General features: G+C 40.8%; 2 protein-coding genes and 1 long non-coding RNA gene across 5 annotated transcripts in view; 2 read left to right on the plus strand and 1 right to left on the minus strand.

Annotated features, from left to right (window-relative positions):
• The window catches only part of tmem108 (transmembrane protein 108), an 80,024-nt gene extending 72,587 nt beyond the window's left edge, over positions 1–7,437 (plus strand). For both annotated transcript variants that reach the window (XM_083632122.1, XM_083632121.1), the window contains 2 exons: positions 3,459–3,610; positions 5,615–7,437. In XM_083632122.1, coding sequence (XP_083488248.1) covers positions 3,459–3,610; positions 5,615–5,731 — 269 coding nt within the window. In that variant the 3' untranslated portion in view covers positions 5,732–7,437. The remainder of the gene's footprint in view (positions 1–3,458; positions 3,611–5,614) is intronic.
• Positions 7,438–10,040: 2,603 nt separating this feature from the next.
• On the plus strand, positions 10,041–14,121 carry cdv3 (carnitine deficiency-associated gene expressed in ventricle 3). 2 transcript variants are annotated; one of them, XM_083652423.1, is made up of 5 exons: positions 10,041–10,452; positions 11,268–11,341; positions 11,437–11,573; positions 11,923–12,085; positions 12,188–14,121. In XM_083652423.1, the coding sequence occupies exons 1-5, from the start codon at positions 10,270–10,272 to the stop codon at positions 12,312–12,314; spliced, it is 684 nt and encodes a 227-aa protein (XP_083508549.1). In that variant the 5' UTR covers positions 10,041–10,269; the 3' UTR covers positions 12,315–14,121. The 2 variants fall into 2 exon arrangements, with proteins under 2 accessions (XP_083508549.1, XP_083508548.1); XM_083652422.1 differs by having other exon boundaries at positions 11,265–11,341; positions 12,188–14,116.
• Positions 13,664–18,750, minus strand: LOC310790704. The gene is made up of 5 exons (XR_014553396.1): positions 18,704–18,750; positions 18,535–18,570; positions 17,155–17,187; positions 16,561–16,636; positions 13,664–14,691 (listed from the first exon to the last, which is right to left on the minus strand). It is a non-coding gene; the product is annotated as an uncharacterized lncRNA (long non-coding RNA).
• Positions 18,751–22,582: the final 3,832 nt, after the last annotated feature.

A 22,582-nucleotide genomic window follows, 5' to 3' on the forward strand; every position in this document is an offset into this window, starting at 1 on the left:
ATCAAATGCCTCCATACTGCCCACCTGGCGTAATCCAAGTCTCTACAATTCCTGAGATGCCAAGTTGACTTGAAAAGACATCATTTAGACCCTGTTTTTAGCGTAAATCTGCACTGTAGCCAGGTGGTGCAGCAGCCCCACTACTTATAGCCACCGTCTGTGTGAAAAACAGACCTCTGAGTTCCAAACACACAGAGGGGCCTCCCTCACTGCTTAGAACACCATTACTCCCCTCTGTCTCGCCACATAGCAAGTAGCATTTTGCTGACAACTATTAGGTCCGAATATCGCATTTAGTACCTTTCGGGGTTTTGGCCCGCCGTGGTTTAATTAAGCAATATAGCATGAGAGCCAGTGTGTTGTGCCAAATATATCCCCCTGATCAGCTGCGGCCTCGTGGGATAACTGCTGAGCAGGGGGATATATTCCACAACACACGCAGCTCGAGTGCTATATTGCTTTTATAAAACGGTTTCCAAGTATGATAATATAATAATAATAATAATACTATAAGTCCGACTCCGACTGGCATGTCATTCTGATAGAGTCAGTTGAAACACTACTGTAAGGCGGGACCGCAAGAACATGCGGGTGATTTGATTGGATCGTTCTGGAGACTGAAGTTGACATTGGCCAATCCTGGCGCTTGCCGAGTAGCTGAGAGCTTTCTGGAAACCCCGACAGGCAGCGCGAGCGCAGCGTTGCATTCTCAGCGCTTGCTGAGAAGCTGAATGCTTTCTGCAAAGCCCGACACCAACTAACGTTACGGGGTTAAATGCGGGGTTAACCGCCTTTCTTTTGCAAAGAAGACATTACCCCGCATCTATTCTTGTACAAAACATCATTTTCTGCGAAGTATTGGTAAAGTTATAAGCGAAGATCGATTCACAAGGATCTGACAGCTGTCTCCGCCATTTGTTTTTTTTTTTAAACCAAAGGCTTTTAGTAAGAGAGTTGCCATGGCAACCAATAACCGAGTCCAATAACCCATGGCCATGGGTTATTGGACTCGGTTATTGGATTTATACAATGGCTGTGAACCAATCAGATTGCTTGATTTGAGAGAGCCGTTTTATAAAGTCCATTATAAAACGGCTCTCTCAAATCAAGCAATCTGATTGGTTCACAGCCATTGTATAATTCCAGTAACCGAGTTCAATAACCCATGGCCATGGGTTATTGGTTGCCATGGCAACTCTCTTACTAAGAGAGTAATAATAAGGCTTACCTCAAATGACAACGTAGAAAAAAAAATGGCGGAGACAGCTGTCAGATCCTTGTGAATCGATCTTCGCTTATAACTTTACTAATACTTCGCAGAAAATGATGTTTTGTACAAGAATAGATGCGGGCTAATGTCTTCTTTGCAAAAGAAAGGCTGTTAACCCCGCATTTAACCCCGCATTTAACCCCGTAACGTTAGTTGGTGTCGGGCTTTGCAGAAAAGCTCTCAGCTTCTCAGCAAGAGCTGAGAATGCAGCGCTGCGCTCGAGCTGCCTGTCGGGGTTTCCAGAAAGCTCTCAGCTTCTCAGCAAGCGCCAGGATTGGCCAATGTCAACTTCAGTCTCCAGAACGATCCAATCAAATCACCCGCACGTTCTTGCGGTCCCGCCTTACAGTAGTGTTTCAACTGACTCTATCAGAATGACATGCCAGTCGGAGTCGGACTTATAGTATTATTATTATTATATTATCATACTTGGAAACCGTTTTATAAAAGCAATATAGCACTCGAGCTGCGTGTGTTGTGCCAAATATATCCCCCTGATCAGCAGTTATCCCACTCGGCCTGCGGCCTCGTGGGATAACAGCTGATCAGGGGGATATATTTGGCACAACACACTGGCTCTCATGCTATATTGCTTAATTAACTGCTGTACAAAATATTCACATTAAACCTGCCTGGTCTACTTCTACTTCAGTTTGTGATTTTGTACATTTCCCAGAATGCCTTATGACATCCCATAGAAAAGCGATGAGTAGAAGGCAACACGAACACGCACACCTCTCGCTTGACTCTTTGCTTGTGGTGCAGGGAATCAATTCCCCCGGAAGATCCATTTCCAAAAGAAAAAAGTGTATTCTCACACACACTTCACCTCAGCATTGATTTATTATTTAAGAAATGGTCAACGTTTCCACAGAAAAGCCCCAGATCTTGCAGCATAAGCTAATAGCAATAGCACAGCAAGCAAGAGTTTTCCCAGTTGAGATCAAGTGAGAGAGTCATGCCCTTTACACAAAACACAACGTGCCTTGTGGCTGCATTGCATTCTGGTCTATTGAGGCTACTGTCAGAGGAGAAATTGGAATCCCTGCCTCGTCTACGATGTATTCTATTCCTCCCTGTATGATTGTTGAACGTCGGTGCAAAATGGCGGCTCTGGAAAGAAGCCCTTGCTCTTTGATTGGGAGGGACTGCAACTAGAACCTGCCATTTACCACAGATGTTTTAGATCAGCGGTTCCCAACCTTTTTACACCAAGTACCACCTGAGAAAGTAGTTGGCTCTCCAAGTACCACCATATGACCGACGCTAAAATACAGTCTATTCAGCTATGCACAGTTCACGCAGGAGGCACATTTATTCCAAATAACAGTATTTATTGTAAACAAACAATAAATATCAACTGTATAGTGTACAGGTATAGTGTCCGTCAGAAACAAATATTTGTTTCTAAATCTCAAGACAACAAAATAAACCTCAATTTCAATGATCACAGGTTTATTTTCATTCGTAGTATTATTTTGATAGATAAACATGTTTTACAATTGATTTTAAAGTTGCGTTTATTTCATAATTTAAACATTGGCATTCCAGGGATCAAGTACCACCAGCAGGGGGGGGGGGGGGCGCAAGTACCACCTACCTTGAGAAACACTGCCAATAATATTAATAATTATTATTATTATTTCACTTTCACATGTTTGAAAACTACTACTAATGACCACCATGGATTTTGCACACAAAAAAAAAAAAAAAAAAAAATCACAGAGCCTTCCAAGTACCACCAGCAGGGGGCGCAAGTACCACTTACGGTACGCTTGGGAACCACTGTTTTAGATAACTATTAAACTCCATTATAGCTGCGCAGGAAATATCATGATGTGATGCCATGTTGTCTAGGTTTGCGAGAATACAACATAGGCCCTGAAATGCAAGATACAATATAATATTAATTAAATTAATTAAATTAATTAATATTAATTAAATATAGTATTATTATACTATAATATATATATAGCCAATAGCTCTTCTTCTTTTTTTTCTTTTTTTTTTTACAAATAGTCCCCCCCCCCCCCAGTGTTCAAGTGTTCTATGGTGGATGTTTCCTTTCGAGCACAATGGCGTCCTGAAACATGTTAAGCTCTACCTGAGCAGTCGGTGTGGGTGGGTGGGTGCTTTCTATTCTAACCACTATACTAACCTTGTTTCCCCTTGCCTCTCCCGTCTCTAGCTGTGCTGTTGACTGTGTGCTGTATGAGGAGGAAGAAGAAGTCGTCAAGTCAAGAGAACAACCTCAGCTACTGGAACAACGCCATCACCATGGACTACTTCAGCAGACACGCCGTGGAGCTGCCCAGAGAGATTCACACTCTGGAGAGTGAGGTACGCACTGCCGGGACACTGATTCTAACAGTACTGCACACTGGAACATTTATATATATCGGCTATAGAGGTCTGCTTTCAGTGTTACTCAGCAGGATGGTGTAGTAGTGAGTCAGGAAAATGGCCCCCGTGTCAGGTTAGGTTCAGTTGATTTGATATGGACATCACAGAGCATTGGAGATGTAACATGCATGTATGCACAACAACCAGATACACAGTGTTAAGTGTATATAGCGGAACGCTACTTTTCAACACCACAGCAAGCATCCACCCTGCTGAGGTGTCCTTGAGCAAGGCGCTGAATCCCTACCAGCTCCAGGGGTGCTGCTCTGAGAAGGGGATTTATTTTGTCAAATAAATCAAATTTGCACACCTACTTAATACATTTGAAATTGTTATCTTTAATACAAATTTCGGGGAATTCTTGTATAGTGTAGATAGGAATGTTTACTTTCGAAAGACTTATTTCTATGGGATTATGATGTCCTAGCAGGGGCATCAATTTGCTAGATCCTGACCTATGGCTGGCAAAGTAATCTAATATCATTTTGTATCATGTGCCATGATGCCATCAAGACTTCCAAATCTGTAGAGTAGTAACTGAAAGTAGAGCAGTGACTGAAAACAAATGATTATTTGGTCAGTAAGATAAATTATTAGACATAGGTCAGACTAGTCTTGACTTATACTATACAAACTATCTTGCTTTGAGGACGCACTGATGCTGAATTCTCCCCCCTTTTTAAATATTCTTTCTATATAGTTTCCATTTCACATTGTAATGATAAAAATCACAAGATTAAATGTGGACTCACTCACTCAGGCTAAAGTAAGGCATAAGGGAGGTGCCACACCTTGCCATAGTTGATGCCCATGAATCCTAGCTCAGGAACAGCGGCAGAGCAAAGCTGCACAATTCATTCACATTTATATAAAATAGTGCATCAGCTCGGACATGGTACAGATGGTGCCTTACAGCGCCATCTGCTGTCAAATGTACAGTACAACAGTGGCATTTGTTGAACTTGGTAATAGCGACGGTATTAAAGCTACATTCTCAGTTTGATTCATTGTTGCTTTGTTCGTTTTTTTGTCTTTTCTTCTCCTTGGTGACCATTTCACTGACCATGCCACTGTCTCCTTTATTTTATTCCCTCCATCGCTCAATGTCCATTCCTTTGCCACGTGTGGGTGCAGCAGGAGAGGGATGCTGCTGAGGTCGGATCATGTTTAGGATGCTCTTGGTGACCCCCAGGTGTTGTTTCCCCGCTTTACCTGTCTCTGTAGAGCAGTTGCCCCATAGTTCCCTGGTGCTAGGTGAATGACAGTGCTCTAGGAGAAGCGCAAACGCCATGATCATAAACCGATATTAATATTACAACTTGATTGACTTGGATTTTGCCAATTTACTGTAATGAGTCCCCTTTCTTCTTGTGACTCTCCCTGCAAAAGACATAATTTACACATTGTGGTTTTTTTTGCACATTCACACCCCCCTCTAGCACTGTCTTGCTGCTGACTCACCACCACCAACCATTTTACATTACGTGCTCTCTCTCTCTCTCTCTCTCTCTCTCTCTCTCACTACCTCTCTCTCTCTATCAATTCCATGTGTTGTGCTGTTTCCTCTGTCTCCCTTTGTACCTCTGCTCATCTAGCTTTGTCAGACATCTTTATTCACCGTCTCTCTAAAAGCCCAAGGTTGACCAAAGCCAGTTTTTTCCATGCCTCCACACTAAACCTGAGCCTTCTCGCTGCCTGTAGCTAGAGTGACTTAGCTCTTAGATAGAGTGGGCTGCTGTGTGTGCCTAATGGTGAGGCTTGACACGTGAATCATCAATGAATCATGGCCATTGTTACAACTGTTTAGCACCTATATTAATTGTGTGTGTGTGTGTGTGTGTGTGTGTGTGTGTGTGTGTGTGTGTGTGTGTGTGTGTGTGTGTGTGTGTGTGTGTGTGTGTGTGTGTGTGTGTGTGTGTGTGTGTGTGTGCGTGCTTGCAGGAGCATGAGACCTGCCTACCCCCTAATGGAGACTACAGTGGTAGCAGTGTGGTCCTGGTTAACCCTTTCTGCCAGGAAACGCTCTTCATCAACAGAGACAAAGCCTGTGACATCTAGAGAGACACCCTGGCGGACGGGACTGTCAAAATAAAAGTCTCCTCCGATTGCTTTTCCCTGCTGTTGTTGTCTATTTTATATATATATGTGGTAAATATTCAGAGACTTGACTTTATACTGTATATTGAAAACACAAAGAGCAGACTGAGAGAAGAGCGATGTAAACAGACGCTATTTACTATGAGGATGCGCCCGCATATTTTTCTGATGTACATTTTCTACAAAGGCTTAATTGTGATAAAGGTTTTTATGTCTTTATAAAATACAGAGTATATGTGGTTTCGTGTCATGGCAGTGGCTTGGTGGTGAGTGCACTGTGGATGTTGCCACTTGAATTCTGCTTTAGAGAGAAATGTGCTATAAGACATGATGTTTTTCTTTTCTTTTCTTCTTTCAAATCAATCCCAAAATACTTAGCCTGCTGAACTTGAATTCTGCACCTATGTACTTGGGGGGGGGGGGGGGTACAGAGGTTTCTGACAAAATAATTAGACGAGATCTTAGAAGGGAAAAAGTGATGGTGATGGTAGTGGTTCATTTGAAATGGTTGATTTGGGGCATGCAGCAGCATCCAGCATCCAGCAGGGGAACAGTTTGGAGGCGTGCTGCATCTGTCGATCAAATGGAACCGACTTAAAATGGCTTTCCCTGTCATGTGTCACCAGCTTCTCTTAAGAGGGACTACATAGATGTCTTAATTCCTTATCATGTCAAGTTGTTGTTGGCTCTTTATATATCAGCATGTGTGTATGAATGGCCTGTTTGTGCGTGTGCATGTGTGTGTGCGTGTGTGTGCGTGCGCGTGTGTGTGTGTGTGTGTGCGCGTGCGTGTGTCTGTGTCTGTGTCTGTGCAAGTGTGAGTGTGCAAATGGCAAAAGTGAGTTGAGATATGCTGTATGGTGAGATGTGCTGCCCCTCAAACCAGATATACTGTTGTCAAATAAGACTTTGTATCACTTAAATTTAATCTAATTCATTTTGTGTGTGTGTGTGTGTGTGTGTGCGTGCGTGCGTGTGTGTGTGCGTGCGTGCCTGCGTGTGTGTGTGCGTGCATGTGTGTGCTTGTCTGTGTAATCTGTTTCTGGTTCCCTGTTTGTATAATGGAGTGATTGTGGGCCGATTTGAGAAAGAGTGTCTCAGCCCTGTAGAAAACAATTTGCCTGCCAAGCACCTCCCTCCATAAAATAACCTTTTTCTCTATCAGTGCAAACTATGTTCATTGAAGTACGGATTTCTAACTTTAACTGCTGGACCAGGTATGTAAAAGGCCATAAGAAATCTTGACCAATGAAAATACTGAGATAAGTAATGTATGCTGAATATTTACTGTGAGCACATACAGAGGCAGTTCAATGAAGAAAAATATATATTTTGTTGAATTATTGAATCTGTGGTCCTTCTTCTATCATGGTTTTACTTTGCATTGCTGCAGTTTTATTCAGTAATCAATGCTGCCTGCCTCTACCGTTGCAACAAAAAAAAAAATCTGCGTTGTGAGGTGTTGTTCTTAAATCACAAAGTCATTGGAAGTCAATGTTGAATAATAGTGTTGTTCAACATATTGATATCTACTGCATCGAATGTTCACAGCTGGGCTTGTAGTTTTGCACGCTCAAAGTGGATATTTCACAAGATGTTCGATGGCACGGTGGAGCAGTGTTCAACATTTGTACTGTAGTATACACTGTACTTTTTACTGCTGAGCAATAAAAAAAACAAGAAAAACCTTTGGCCATGTTTTTTATGACTTATTCAGCCACACATCTCAAAAATATCTGGAGGTCTGCATTAAAGTTGGGCTACATGTCTTTATTATTAGTAGTAGTAGTAGTAGTAGTAGTAGTAGTAGTAGTAGTATAAATAAAAAAGACCAAAACAATGATGTCAAGCAATAGACCTATGTGTGAATTAGATTAGGCGGCTATGGGATAACTATAACAAAGCAGTGTATACCTTTCTTGCTGACCACAGAACATCCATTGATTCAGAGGGCTGGAATTTTCTTTGTTTACTAATGCATGCCAATGTCAGTTCAATGTTCCATTTTACAAGCCTACTTTACTGCTCAGGAGAGATATTGTGTTGTTATTAACATTTATCTATGCTATATAAATTTAGTCAGTCATGACAATTCACATTTCTATAGCGTCTTTCTTAAATCGTCAATGTTCAAATATCTTTAACAATACAAGACTAGATAATCGGAATAAGAGATTCTCTGAAATCTTGTAATGTAGCCTTTGTAAAATCACTAAACGCTGATTATGAGTTTCTGCAGAAAGATTCTTCATAGGTTAGAGGGAGATATCCGACAAGGTACTGTGTGAAGGGCAGATAGGACCCTCCCTCGGGTTAAGGCAGTGTTTGCTAAAAATATTGGGTTCTGGCAGCCTGAGCTGTTCTTTTAATATCTAATAGAAATGTTGTGGTTTATTGTCTTTTAAAGCATTGGTGACCCGGGTGGAAGTCAAACCAGCAACCCTGACATTGTTAGTGCTGCACTCTTTTAGGAACTGTTCGTTGTTTAGAAGGGGGCGTCACTGGAGGGATTTGGGGCGCTCTGAATTAAAAAGCTGTGACCCTTCTCTGACCGAAATATATTTTTCCTTGAACCTCCACAAGTGATTGGAAAAATATGATTGACCCTCCCAGACAAAATGTTATATATGAGGGAAGTGGAAGTCTTGATGCTTGCTCTACTCGGAAAACCCTGAAATATACGCCTATTTCACATCCCACCCAAATCAGCCACTTTGTGTCTAAAATGCAGGAACACGGGTGCAAGCAAGACATTAATTAGAGTGCTGGGACTGCATTTTAGACACAAAATGGCTGATTTGGGTGGGATGTGAAATAGGCTAATTGGTCAGACTGATAGACACTGGGTGCCCAGATGGGGGTGCAGGTTACCTGACAGCACTGGAGGTGGAGTGGATCAGGGCAGCATGCTGGACGGCAGACCTGGCTGAAGGGCCTGGATGGGACGCCCACATGCAGCCGCAGCAGGCAGCAAGCAGGCTTCATGGCACAACCATCACCTGACCTACAGACAACAGACCCATCGCACTGACAGACAACAGACCATGACCTACAGACAGACAACAGACCATCACACTGACCTACAGACGAACAACAGATCCATCACCTGACCTACAGACAGACAACAGACCATCACACTGACCTACAGACAGACAACAGACCATCACACTGACCTACAAACAACAGACCATCACACTGACCTATAGACAGACATGAGACAACAGACCATCACACTGACAGACCTACAGACAGACAACAGACCATCACACTGACCTATAGACAGACATGAGACAACAGACCATCACACTGACAGACCTACAGACAGACAACAGACCATCACACTGACCTACAAACAACAGACCATCACACTGACCTATAGACAGACATGAGACAACAGACCATCACACTGACAGACCTACAGACAGACAACAGACCATCACACTGACCTACAAACAACAGACCATCACAGTGACTTACAAACAACAGACCATCACACTGACCTACAGACAGACAACTGACATCACAGTGACCTACAGACTAACAAACAACAGACCATCACGCTGCACTACAGACAACAAACAGACCATCACACTGACCAACAGACCAACGAGTCTCCTTCAGAAATATATCTCCACGGAGCCTCCATGGTTTTTATTTTATTTGAAACAATTACAATGAGACATCTCAGTGAGGTATCTTTCAAATGCAAAACATTCAGAATCAAAATCCCACCTCGATAGTATCCGCCATAGTATCTTATCTAGTGCTATGTGTATCAATCTCAATGTTTCATAATTAATATGTATTATTATAATTATTGCATTGTATGTATTGTATGTATTGTATTAGTGTATTATTGTATTATTCACGAGTAGTGATGTTTAATGTTTAATGTAGCCTAATTGTTTCTTGATGCTTTGGCAATATTGTTGACATTCATGCCAATAAAGCAATTTGAGCAAACTGGAACCCTAATAAATACTGACAATTATTAAGTGGACACTAAATAAATAAATAAATAAATAAATAAATAAATAAATAAATAAATAAATAAATAAATAAATAAATAAATAAATAAATAAAAATTACAATATGTACAATACCTGCACCTGCACATGTACAAACCAGGTACAAACAGGTTGGCTGGGCTGGGTGGCTTCTGAAATTCCACAGCGAAGTTGATTGGTTGTTGAGTACATCATTCTACGCGTATCATTTCCGGGTCAGGATGGAAAGTACTTCCGGGTGATGGTACAGATTGTCAAATAGCCCGTGTGCATCGCATGGTTGATAGCTAGCAACCGGGCCAGGTAGCAAGTGTTACGTTGCACACAGGGAATCAGGCGGAACACTTTTTATCCGTCTTTGGAGAAGTCAAACTGTTAGGACACGAAGCGACGCTCTATCGCCTCATCGTTTTAACAGCTGTCCGCACGTAGAATTGGGATTTGTCATTGCTAGGTTTAGCTAACTAGCTACAGCGACGTTGCTCTTTGAAAATGGCGGATGTATCAGAGAAGAGTCTGGACGATTTCTTTGCCAAGAGGGATAAAAAGAAGAAGAAATCCAAGGATACCAAGGAGTCGGCCGCTGCACCCGCCACGTCAGCGGCCATGAAAATGAAAAAGAAGGAAAAGGAAAAGTCGACGAAAAATGAGAATCAGGATGCACAGATTGAGAAGGTAAAGTAACGGGAGTGCTGTCTGTCCCGGGAGAGACCGGCGGCCTGCCTGCCTGCCCTGGGCGGACGTACTGAAGTTGTCAAGGCGTTAACATTAGCTCTTGCGATTTGTGCTTTTCCACGTAACGTTAACCCTATCTGGGGAAACCGCCGGCCGAGGCTCTTATGTTTATGAATGTATGATGTGGAAAAATAACCCGGCGGTGTTAGCTTAGGCAGGTTGGTGTATCTACAAGCTACTGACGCTGGAAAAGCTGTCATTCTGCTTCAGTCGTGCTTCTCTGACCAGGCCAAGCCGCCATCATCAGTTTCGGTGGTTGACAGCTTTAGCGGATGCCTGGGAATTGGATGGCATTCCTAAACCATCTAATATGAATATAACGTCACACAACTTGTAACTCTGGTGACAACGTTGCCATGCTTAGTACCATGCAGGTATTTCTGGTCCGTGGCACCTTTTCTATGGCTCCAGCTGTTTGCCAAGAAGAACTCAACCAATGAATCATTAGTCTTTTTCACTTCCCACCCAATTCACCCATTTTGTGTCTAAAAGGCAGGAAGTAACACAGGTGCAAGCATAACATTAATGACGGTTTCCAACTTGCAATACATTTGGTGAGCCAGTGCCGGAGCCCTCGTTACTGCTTTTTACTTGCACCTGTGTTCCTGCATTTTAGACACAAAATGGGTGAATAGGGTGGGAATTGAAAAAGGCTAATTACCCTGAACACTTTTCTGTGCAATGATTTGTTTGAGAGAATGAATATAATGATGACAGTGTAATGGGCTTAAGTGTGCTTTGTGTCTGTTTAGGAGGATGAGGAATGGAAAGAGTTTGAGCAGAAGGAAGTGGACTACAGCGGCCTTCGCCTCCAAGCTTTACAGATAAGGTGAAGGCAGAAGTGTAACCTGTGTGTGTACAGTAGGAGCTGTGGGCTGCTCCAGGTGTGCTCATCTCTGCTTGACCGTTTCTGCTTGTTTGCAGTGACGAGAGGGAGGAAGACGAAGGGTATGAAAAGGAGGAGGTTGGCGAAGATGGAGAGATCATCCTGGTCAGTGGAGACAAAGTGTCTGGGCCCTGGAACAAGTCTGGCACTGCTCCTGCCCCACCCCCACCCGTGGGTGAGTAAACTGGCTCTGATCCTCCCTGTTTAGTTTTTCATGCCTTTTTCAATTTATTAGTCTGCAGGGAAATCATAAATTAATTTGGACCAGGCCTGAGGCCCACCAAACTAGATTTGAAGGCAAATCTAGTATAAGAAAATCACCCCTCAAAAGGAAAACTGTTGCCCCCCCCCCCTATTTTTACCAATGATTTTATGTATTAAATATAAAGCGATGTAAACAATATATATTTTAAAACTGTATAAACAAGTTTCTGTGAGTGGAACCCCAGCCTAAAGTGTTTTGGGGCTCGCGACTCAAAAAGGTTGAGAACCACTGCTCTAATTGGTTCGTTTGGTGGCTACAGAGGAAGAGGAGGTGCCTGAAGCCAAGCCCAGTGGTGTATATCGCCCCCCCGGTGCCCGGCTGACCACCACCAAACGAGGCCCCACCCAAGGCCCTCCTGATACTTCCAGTGACACACAGTTCCCCTCTCTGCTGTCCTCCTCCAAGCATGTGGAGACACGCAAGTAAGTGAAGTCGTCATTGACAATAGTTTTGTTTTAAGGCGTACGCATTCCGAAAAGTGTGGTCACATTTCAGCGTGAATCAAACGATGTGTGTGTTTTTAGGGACAGAGAAATGGAGAAGACCTTTGAGGTGGTGAAGCACAAGAGCCGTGGTAGAGAGGAGGGAGGCGGCGCTTCTATGCAGCATTTGCAGCTTGACAACCAGTACGCCTGCTTGGGGGATAAGTAGAGGCATCCCCCTCTGTCCCCCCTGCCCCTCCAGCGCAGTCCTGCCCAGCCCCGCCCCCTGAAGGAAGCTGAACAACAGCTGTGTGGATGGACTGCAGTCCCGACAAAGCTCGTGCTGCCACCATCACCACACTGCTTATTTCTCTCTCTCACACACACACACACACACACACACACACAGCATCACAGACACATAGACACTCTGATTCATACATAGAAATACCACTACAACACATACAGTGACACTCCCATCATATAGATGAATTACATACATTATATACACAAGCACTTGGTTGGCAAAACTGAGGGACTGCATCTGAAGGGGCAACAGGGAATAATTGAAAAAAGAATTGGCAAAATACACCCATATGTACGACACTGCAGCAGCAACAAATGACAACATAGTTGACCTTTGTGGATTGTACTCGGAGCAGCAGTTGTGATGCAACTTCTCTCTGGACTTCAACTTGCTTCGATAAAGCCACAGAGGATCGAAGATGACTTTAGGCAAGATGATTTTACGAACTTCTGTTAAAATATATATTTTTTTGCAAGATCGTTATAACCCAATCGCACATGGTGTTGTTTTGGGGTGTGTTTGAGTTGCGGATTGGGTTACGGGAGGGGGAGACTACCTCAGCAGCATAGCTGTGGTGACCATGTGGACTGAGCTTTTCGCTGTGGTGGTGAATGGGGCAAACAACCCCCCACGTACTGTACAAGCTGGCCATCAGGCTCTTTCATTTAGAAACTTCAAGCTTTGTTTTTTTCCTTAATGATGATGACCTCTGCAAAGATCTGTGGACAAGGAGTAAAAGGTTGTGGTCCTCAACTATTTAAAGTGGCCTTACTGTTAAAGAGAGAAACTGCTTTGTCATCTGGAGAGAACCTTGCTTGTCGTCTCATGGGCTGTTGCCTGCCTCTGGATCTCACCACTTTGTGAAGAAAAGAAACACTTCTGTTGAAGAATGTAGTGCTGTTGTAGTTTGCCTGATAATTACAACTACTAACTGTCCTTCATATCCACCGTTTGATTTCGCTATACCCTCATTTTATTTTGGTTTCTTAGACATCGACAAAGGCATAATTAAAGCTAATTTCTAATCTTGAATCATTCCTTTCGTAACTGACTTTATCAAATCCTATTCAGTTAAATTCAGCCAACATTAAAATCATATATTTGCTCTTATGTGTGTCCACTGTGCAGAAACAAGTGGTTTACCATGGTTTGACAGTAGATGGTCACAGATGTTACAATGTCAAGAAATGCACAATCTGCAGTACGCCACATAAAGACTGGTGTTTGTTACACCACTTTAAATTCATATTTGTTGAGCTTTTTCCCGGATGCATTGCATTAGTTTTAACTAAGACACAATTTTATGTAAAGAAGTGGAACTTTTCAGCCCCAGTGTTAACCATTTATTTTTCATTAAGGCTTTCCCTCATAGGCAAACATATTGTCTCAAACTTTTTTAAGAACAGGTAGTACTGTAATACCTTTCATTCATGAGTCATGAGTTAAAGCATCTACTCTTCTGTAATTACATATTGCCATGGAACCAACGGACCGGAGCGCGCTATCGACTCACAAGACAATGGTTTCGTTTACCCAGTTGCAATCAAATGGGTTCTTACAAGCATCGTTGTGTTTGGATAGGGAAGAAGAACTGGATTTATGTTTCATGTTTCTGTCCTTGCCATAAAAGATGTCAGGGAATGCTGACCCTACCCACTGTGGGTGGAAGTAGTTAACATGTCTAATGAAAAGAGAACAGCCTAACACAAAGAAAATAAAGTGATCCTTGTGAATGATGCGTCGTCTGAATTTTTTGTCAGAAGTGCAGATTTTTTAAAGTGTCCAAAAACACCATATAGCATTTTTTTCTTTTGAAAGAAAGCATTATACACTTAATCATTCAATATCTCCAAAATCAAGAGGGCACAGTCTGTAGAATTGTTATCCATTTGTCAAGCAAAAGAAAGTACCATCACTTGTATCAATGTTGTGATATCAATAATTTTGTTAAGAGTAGGTGTGTGATAAATATTGTAATTGTCATGGTTGATACATTCAAAGTGAACTTATTTTGGGGGGGGGGGGGGTTGAGTATGATCGAAGTTTAAGCAATTGGCCTTGAACTAAACCCACAAATGAAAAAAAAATCTCAATACATAAAACATTTATTTGAAGGAGACAGATTTACATCAGGATGATTCATCTTCTATTTGGCTTTCATCCTGATGACACTTCTCTTGGTCCGTTTAGACCAAGACCATTGGTCCATTATCTGCATTAGTGGAGTTCAGCGTCTCTGTTGTGTTGGTGACTGTGGAGTTCAGCATCTCTGTTGTGTTTGTTCTCTGTGGCTCGTTGACTGGAAAAGACAAGATGAACAATATTGAGGGCATAAAGATATAACACTCAAAATAAAGAAATGTCATTCATACTTGCCACACCCTCTTTTACTGTCTTTTAAACACCCACACATTGCTGAGATTATTAGCAACACCAATCACTTTTCTCAGTTATTATCGAGAGGAGTGGTTCTGAAACTTTTTCATGTCAAGGACCCCTAAACTGACACAAATTAGACCACTGAGCCCCATTGGATAAGATTGTGTCCCAGGGGTCCTGCCTAGTGTCCTCTAGTAAGAGAGTGGCGTCAGCGGAGGACCAAAATGCAAGAATCATTAGCCAATGAACAGCCAGGAATGGGTCTCGCGCTACTTTTGCATGCTAAAATAAAGCCGATAATGTACAATTTGATTCATTTCAAGGGATGAAAAACCCTTTCAAAGTACAACACTGTCTATTTTGATGCAACTCGACAGTGCTGCTTTTTTTACTGAAGAGTTCCACTTTCTACTTCCTGGAAAAAAACTGGTCCATTGGAGTGAATGGAGATGTCAGAACTCTTCTATTATACGGCTCTGGTCCTGCCCATCTGATTAAGATTTCTGCTTTTGTGACCCCTCCCACTCTCCCGGCACTGTCTTGCAGGAGGAGCCTGTTGTTGGCATCATTAGGCTGATTGAGTGCACCTAGGCCCGGTAGAACCTTACTTCCTGGAACTATTGATAGTATTCTGTTACATCACCACACGGCCATTTTGGTAGGAAAACAACAGGTGATTGTGATCAATTAACAGGTGATTACAATCAAGTGACACTTACAGCCAATGGGCTGTGTGTATTGTAGCGCCATATTGGTAGGAAAAAGGCTTGTGACATCAGAATACTATGAATAGCTCATTTCACAGCAACCTTTTGAGGTGGTAAAGCAGAAAGTAATGCAGGTGTAATAGCATTAATGAGGGCACCTGGCACTGGAACACCTAAACAGAATGGGAGCATAATTAATGGTATTATCGTACAGCTGCTTTACTTCCTGCTTTTACCGCCTCAAAAGGGTTGCTCTACAATGGGTCCATTTTGCCATTCAGACCATTCAGTCTCTCTCCCACCCCACCTATGCACCTTTTGTTCTGTTTGTTTGTTTATTTAATATAGTTTGTGTTGTCTAGTTATGTTCCATTAGTCTTAGTTACATTATACATTATTATTTTAACTTTTTCTTTGGTGTATGATTCCCCTCATCTGTTACTTCCTTATTAAACAAAGAACAGGACAAAAGGTGCATCAGTGAGGAAGAAGCGATATTGAATGGGCCTTTTTCATCAGCAGCCATTTAGTGTCTAAAAGGCAGGAAGTAACACAGGTGCAAGCAAAACATAATGAGAGTTTCCAACTTCCAATCCATTTAGTGTTCCAGTGCCGGGGCCCTTGTTCATGTTTTGCTTGTACCTGTCTTACTTCCTGCCTTTTAGACACAAAATGGCTGAGGTGAAAAAGGCTAATGGCCTGAAGATCTTCATAAGCCCATGGAGTGCACCGGGCCCAGGTGCACTCAATCAGCCTAACGACTCCAACACCAGGCTCCTGCAAGCCAGGGCCAGGAGAGTGGGAAGGGGTGGTCACACTTTTAGATGTTTTATTACAGAAAGTGTATGAAACCCATGACCAAAATAGTCACACATTCTGTCAGTGTTACTTAGAGTTGAAATTCTAGTGAAAATAAATGATTACCCTTTTTGCTAGGGACCCCTGGAACCCCCTCAAGGAACCCTGGGGGTCCCTGGACCCCCCCTTTGAGGACGACTAATCCAGAGTAAAGGTTGTTGGAACCTTCAAAATTGATGGGAGTGAACCATTAAATTGTGAGTGTGTGCTCATCATTTTCTTACCCTCTGCTTCCGATTCAAAATCGTCCGATTCAAAATCTCCCTCGGGCTCAAGAGGTTGCCAATAACCGTGTGCAAACTGAGAGAAAAAGAAATCAAGAATTTGTTACACTGATGACTATGTAATGAGTAGGCTATTTGAAGAGTTTGCATCCTAAAATCAATAGGCTATATGCCTTTTGGGGAAATGAAAACATCTGAAGTTCATTCAGTGTGTCTAAAGTAGCTACACAAGATCGTGTCTATATAATTGTTATAATTTTGTCTCAAATTACCTAAGTTATAATAGCCTTTAAAAAGTAGTATGATTTCACTCTCATGTGTTGTCCTAAATTGTATTGAATAGGGTCTTTTTTAAAGTGTTTAGTTATATGCTATCAATTATTACCAATTATTACCAATTATTTGTTGAATTATCTTCAATATCATGAATATACCTTCAATATTTGCTCTCTCTCTCTCTCTCTCTCTCTCTCTCTCTATATATATATATATATATATATATATATATATATATATATATATATATATATATATATATATATATATACTGTATATAAAACATTATTGTAACATGCTTCAAGAAAGTCCACCTACATCACTTGTTTGCTCCTGGCTTTCCGCTGCCATCTGAAAGTAAAAAAAAAATCACCTTAAATAATAAAGTATTAGACTGAGAGAACCCCTGCTAGATCAAAGGACATAATAGTGTATCATTGCCCAGTTTCCCTTTGAGGTTTTGTTGACTCTGTTCCTAAAGGACTTTGACACGCCACTCATCAAATAAAGCAACAAAATGATCAATACATGAACTTGTTTCATAGAAACTACAGCAGTATGATACATGCTGTAGGCCTTGTCTCTGGCTTGTTTATCCAGTCTGGTTCTTCTTATATTTAACACTAATCAGACATGTTAGTCTTAACATGAGTCCTAATCATGGTCCTAATATATACCATCAGACAGTATATTGTATTGGACTCCAATAATGTTTTGCAATTATTGTTTGTTGAATTATTCTCAATATTATGAATATACCTTCAATATTTGCTCTAGTCCTATATACAGTAAAGGCTATATCCTATTCTTTATTGCTGCAATGGCCTAATATGCCCACAGAGGGATCATCTCAAATTTAATCTGAACTAATCAATCTGTCCACAGGAGGTGAGACCATTAGTCACAACATTTAACTCCTGCCAGTTTGACCAGCTCTTAGCTGGTAAATATAACATTATAGTAACATGCTTCCACAAAGTGCACCTACATCGTTTGTGGCACTTAATGACCCAGTCTCATTTGTTGCATTTTCAAGTGGCGACCTGCTTCCCGGTGGCCACTGAAAGTAAAAGACCCCCAGTAAGATTAATAAAAATAATAAATAAATAAATAAATAAATAAATAAATAAATAAAAAAAAAAAAAAAAAAAAAAAAAAAAAAAAAAAGGCCATAATAGTGTACCATTCCCCAGTTTCCTTTGAGGAATTTGTTTACTCTGTTCCTAAAAGGACACTGACACACCGCTTATCAAATAAAACAGCAAAATGATCAATACATTAATTTGTTTTCATAGAAACTAGAGCAGTATGATACATGCTGGTGTCTGGCTTGTTCATCCATATTTGGATAGAATTAAATAAAATGGTTAAAATCAGAGCTTTTTGTACAAAAATCAAAAAATATTGTCCTTCTTACATAGCTGTTAGTCTTAACAAGTGTCCTATTGAATAGGCTATGTACCATTATTATAGCAGTGATCTTCAACTTTTTCATATCTATTCAAGGATCCATAATTTAATTTAGTCTCTTTTACCCAAATCTGAGAATAGGCTATTTTTGTTTGATATGATTTTGTCCAGAATCCCATGACTATCTGTATGTTGTAGGTAGAGAGATAACAGCGAACCTATTATCAAAATAGTCTTTCTTCTCCATTGTCTAATTGTCTAGTTTTGCTGGGCATACCTGGAACCTACCTGGTAGTCTCCAGACCCCATGTTGGGAAACACTGCCTTGGAGCAATTAGAAAGGCAAAAGAAATGTCCAAGCCAGACTTCTCAGAAATGTAATTTAAAAATGACCAAACAAATAGCAATAGATGGGTTATTATCCTTTATGCTATCATAAATTTGGTAGAAATCTTACCATCACAGGCGCTGCTAGAATAAGGCCCAACAAACAAAGCAGTATGATTCCCCTCATCTTCAACACAAGTCAGCATTCTATCCGCATGCACACATGCTTTATACTGTCCCATGTGGGTGGAGTCTGTTAGATTTTGGGCTGTACTCTGCATCAACTGTTCTAGTCTGATAAATTAAACCAGATTAATCCTTCCACGAGTTTAACTGAGGACAGACTCAGGACCAAAGACCTTTTAAATTGACATTTTTGTTGTGATTTTGGAGGGGTGGTTTGAAGAGCCCCGTGTAGCCTCAGAATTTGACTAGTCATTCATTTCACTCAATCATAGTCTCACACAAGGACCCTGTATTTTCACTGCGGGCTCCATTCATAAAGGCCCTACTTTTTCACACGTATAGCAATCACAATAACACAGCTTGCCTTATTAAACACAAGGTTGTTGTCTGCATAACCGGGCTATTCGTGTTCTTATATATTGTGTAGATTCCAATACCGAGCCATTTTTGTTATGCCAGAGCCTGTCTCGGCCTGTCGTTTCCATTGAAAATGGCTGTTGTTCTTCCACTTCCCAGCAAGAAACAGCGCCATCTCTGCTGTGGCTACGGGTGGAAACCTGTAATTACACCTCCAGAAGAACAGAAATGATAGGCTCTGGTATGTAGTATTTGGTCAACTTTATTAAGACAACTGGACTGATAGGAAAAATATGACAAACTGGAGATTGTAGGAGTTAACTAACTCCAGAAGATGGCAGTAGTGCAACTCTAACTCTAAAAACTCATAGTGCAATTTAGTGAAATCAACTCATCTTTATCCATTGATTAACACAATGTATATAGATATGTTGTGTTAGTTATGAGCTCCATGACTTAAAATCATGAGTTTACATCTTGTGACTTAAAATTATGAGTTGAAAACCTTATAAAGCATTCAATATTAAACACTGTTAGTTTATGATAAAGCATTCACTAAACTCAACGCTGTTCATTTATTAGCAGACCTAGTATGCATTGCAAATTTGGTTTAACTCTCCAGAAACTCTTCCTTCTGGTTTGAATGAAGTTACAGGATAGATACTTGTTTATGTATGTATGTTTGGTGAATCATAGGTCATTTTCTGATTAAAAAAACATGATAGATCTACTGTTATCTATCGTATCTATGTAGCTGGGAATTCACAATCAAGTAGCCTAAGTTTCTCTCAGATGCATGACAAGTACAATCCACTACAAGTAAGTGTATTGCAGCGGCATAGGCCTACTGAGCTGTGTATTAATTAATCATGTGATACAAGATGAACACAAACTTAAACCAAACCCGTGAAAAACATATACGATGAACTGGAACTGAAACTTGCAAACCTTGTGGAAAAATAAATAAGAGGAACTGGAACTGAAAGTTGCAAACCTGGTGGAAAAATAAATAATACTGGATTTCAGTTAATCAATGAATGCATTCAACTTGGAAACCTGAATCAGCATGACATTTGCTGATTGAACTTATTATCTTAAGATTGCTCAGTTAGAACAACTAACCAATGTTCTTTGACCTAACTATTCAGTAGCCCTACTACTTCAGGCAACTCAAAACTCACACTTTTTTTTTTTGCAGGCTCTCTCTCTCAAAGGAGAAGAGGTTTATTTGAATTTGCATTTTTGGATGTTTTGTTTGTTTGTTAATATATACATTATATAACTCACCCATTTCTACAGTCAAAGAGAAGAGAGTCAGTCTCTCTTGACCAGGAGTTATGAAAACTCTCCCTCAGTTCTCTTCATCTTCATTGAGGAGCTGTACTTAGGGTTTGCTCCGATGTCATTTCCTCCTCTTCCTCGTTGTGTGTTAGTGTATCAATGATCTGTTGTATACCATTGTATGTATGTATGTACAGTGCCCGTTCCCCTTCCTCCCCTCCCCCATTCACACATCATGCCCCCCCCCCCCCCCCCCGATTGGTTGAATTGCATGCAATTCGACACTGCACTTTCCTGGGTTCCCAGCAGCGCACCCGCCAAGTTTGCAGTCGATCCGACAAATGGTTATCAAGATAACCCACATTTTTATGTTTATGTTCACATTTTTTATGTTGCCACTAGGTGGCACTATGACTATACAGCACCACACTCCGCCAAGTTCCCAGCAATGCAATTCCCAAGTTTGAAGTCCACCCGTGACCCGACTAATGGTTCTTGAGATAAACTGCTTTTTGTGTTGCCAATAGGTGGCGCTATGATGATTGCGTGAAGTTCGGCATTGCACTCTGTCGGGTTGCCAGCAGCGCGCTTACAAAGTTTGAAATACATCGGACGAACGGTTCTTGAGATAAACCGCTTTTTGTGTTGCCAGCATACGTTTTTCCAGTAGGTGGCTTATAGTGCAGTGGTTCTTAAACTTTTTCACATGAAGGACCCCTAAACTGACACAAATTAGACCACGGACCAGACCCCCATTTGATAAGAAATATTTGTCCCAGCTATGGTCGCCCATCTGATAAGATTTTTGCTTTTAGCTGTTTTATTACAGAAAGTGTATGAAACATGACCAAAATTGTCATACATTCTGTCATGGATGGAATTATAGAAAATAAATTATTCCCCTTTTTGCTGGGGACCCCCTGGAACCTCCTCAAGGACCCCTGGGGGTCCCTGGATCCCATGTTGAACCACGTTTTACGACAAAACTGTGACTTCTTGACTTGCAAAGTTAACCTTTAAACAAGTCATAGGCTATATAGATATCTCTATCTATCTATCTATCTATCTATCTATCTATCTATCTATCTATCTATCTATCTATCTATCTATCTATCTATCTATCTATCTATCTATATATCTATAATCTATATATCTATATCTATATCTATATCTATATAGCCTATATATATATATATCTATCTATATATCTATATATCTATATCTATATCTATATATATCTACTATATACATATATATATATATATATATATATATATATATATATATATATATATATATATATATATATATATATATATTTAAGATGAAAGATTTTGATTGATTGACTTGTTTTTATTCATTGTGTCATGCACTTAACAGTACCCAGCCCACATGGGCTTACAAGACACACAAAATACAGTATAACATAAGCCAACTATAAAAATACAACTAAATCACAGTACAATATACTCCTTAAACAACAAAACAGATCATTACTTTCTGAACAGAACATTATGCCTTTGCTCCCAGCAGGCCTGGGAAATAAAGTTTGTTACAAAGAAGGTCCCTTTCTTGAAACACAACTCAAGTTTTTCATAATCATCCATCTAAAAAATCTGCATAAATAGAGGACATTTTACTGAAAAGTATCTCTCTTGTATCATCATAAGCTGTACAATAGAATAGAAAATGGATCTCGTTCTCAATTTCACACAAATCACAAAGTAAACAGAGTCTGTCTTCTTCAGGGGTAGGCAGCGTTAAACCTACCAGTCTCCAGTGCCAAGGGCAGAGTTCCAGTTCGTAACTGTGCACACATGGACCTTTTTCGTCTGTCCAAATCAAACTTTACATAAGGCTCTACACAGTAACTGTCTTTTATGAGACGATAGGTTCTTAGCTTTGGGTTATACCACAAATCAACAGACCATTTATCTTTATAGCCTACCGAAGGAACATATTACTCATAGTCTCCCGGATATCACACACCAACCTGTTATGAAAAATAAATGACAAGTCGTTCAGATGGAATAAGGATTTCAGTTCAACTGCCCAGGGATGTCTATGAGCAATGTTCCAGTCAAATATCTTTTTTGTGAGTCTCTGATCAGACATCCTCACAAGTCTATTCCATAGTCGGAGCATTTGACCTTTGTGTCTGATGTTTGGGCATTCCCATCCCATA

This window comes from Poromitra crassiceps (genome assembly GCF_964638095.1).
Source record: "Poromitra crassiceps genome assembly, chromosome: 2".
NCBI classification, from domain to species: domain Eukaryota; kingdom Metazoa; phylum Chordata; class Actinopteri; order Beryciformes; family Melamphaidae; genus Poromitra; species Poromitra crassiceps.

Excerpts from the sequence above, each read along its gene's own strand:
- cdv3 (XM_083652422.1), top strand. The coding sequence starts at position 10,270 with ATGGCGGATGTATCAGAGAAGAGTCTGGACGATTTCTTTGCCAAGAGG. Across the intron at positions 10,453-11,264 it reads AGGATGCACAGATTGAGAAG|GAGGATGAGGAATGGAAAGA; the intron begins GTAAAGTAACGG and ends GTGTCTGTTTAG. Across the intron at positions 11,342-11,436 it reads CTCCAAGCTTTACAGATAAG|TGACGAGAGGGAGGAAGACG; the intron begins GTGAAGGCAGAA and ends GCTTGTTTGCAG.